Source organism: Cystoisospora suis, assembly GCF_002600585.1.
Source record: "Cystoisospora suis strain Wien I chromosome Unknown contig_2313, whole genome shotgun sequence".
Lineage (NCBI taxonomy): Eukaryota > Apicomplexa > Conoidasida > Eucoccidiorida > Sarcocystidae > Cystoisospora > Cystoisospora suis.
This window is the reverse complement of record NW_027155112.1, coordinates 16,906-17,253: the sequence shown is the minus strand read 5'-3', so window position 1 is coordinate 17,253 and position 348 is coordinate 16,906. Positions and strand designations below refer to the sequence as shown.

The 348-nt window shown below is 47.4% G+C and overlaps 1 protein-coding gene across 1 annotated transcript; it reads right to left on the bottom strand.

Annotated features, from left to right (window-relative positions):
• Positions 1-8: 8 nt before the first annotated feature.
• CSUI_004837 (uncharacterized protein) lies at positions 9-343 on the bottom strand (the record flags this gene model as incomplete). Its single annotated transcript, XM_068065018.1, has 1 exon — positions 9-343. A coding segment is annotated over one exon (177 nt), but the record flags the coding sequence as incomplete, so codon positions are not given.
• Between the last annotated feature and the right edge of the window lie 5 nt (positions 344-348).

The window sequence follows — 348 nt, the reverse complement described above, 5'->3', positions numbered from 1 at the left end:
CTTGTGTATATCTGATGTGTCTCTATTTCGTGTCACTCCTCGATGGATGTGGAGATAAGGCCGCTTCTTTCCACGTCAGCACAAAGCGAAATGATCGTGAAAGCTTGAAAGACACAAAACTTTTGCTGAGGAAGTTTCGCCGGCATCTTCGCTGGCTAGAGAGCTCAAAATAGACCGCCCCTCTCCACTTCAGTTACAACTGGCCTCCCGTGACTGTCCTTTCTTTTTTCCATGGAATGGAATGACGAACCGGAACCTTCTGTTTCGATCACGACGAAAGAAAAACGTTCTGTTCTATCTTTCTCACATCCAGACAACCTCCGACCGTTCTTCCCTCTCCTCTCGTTC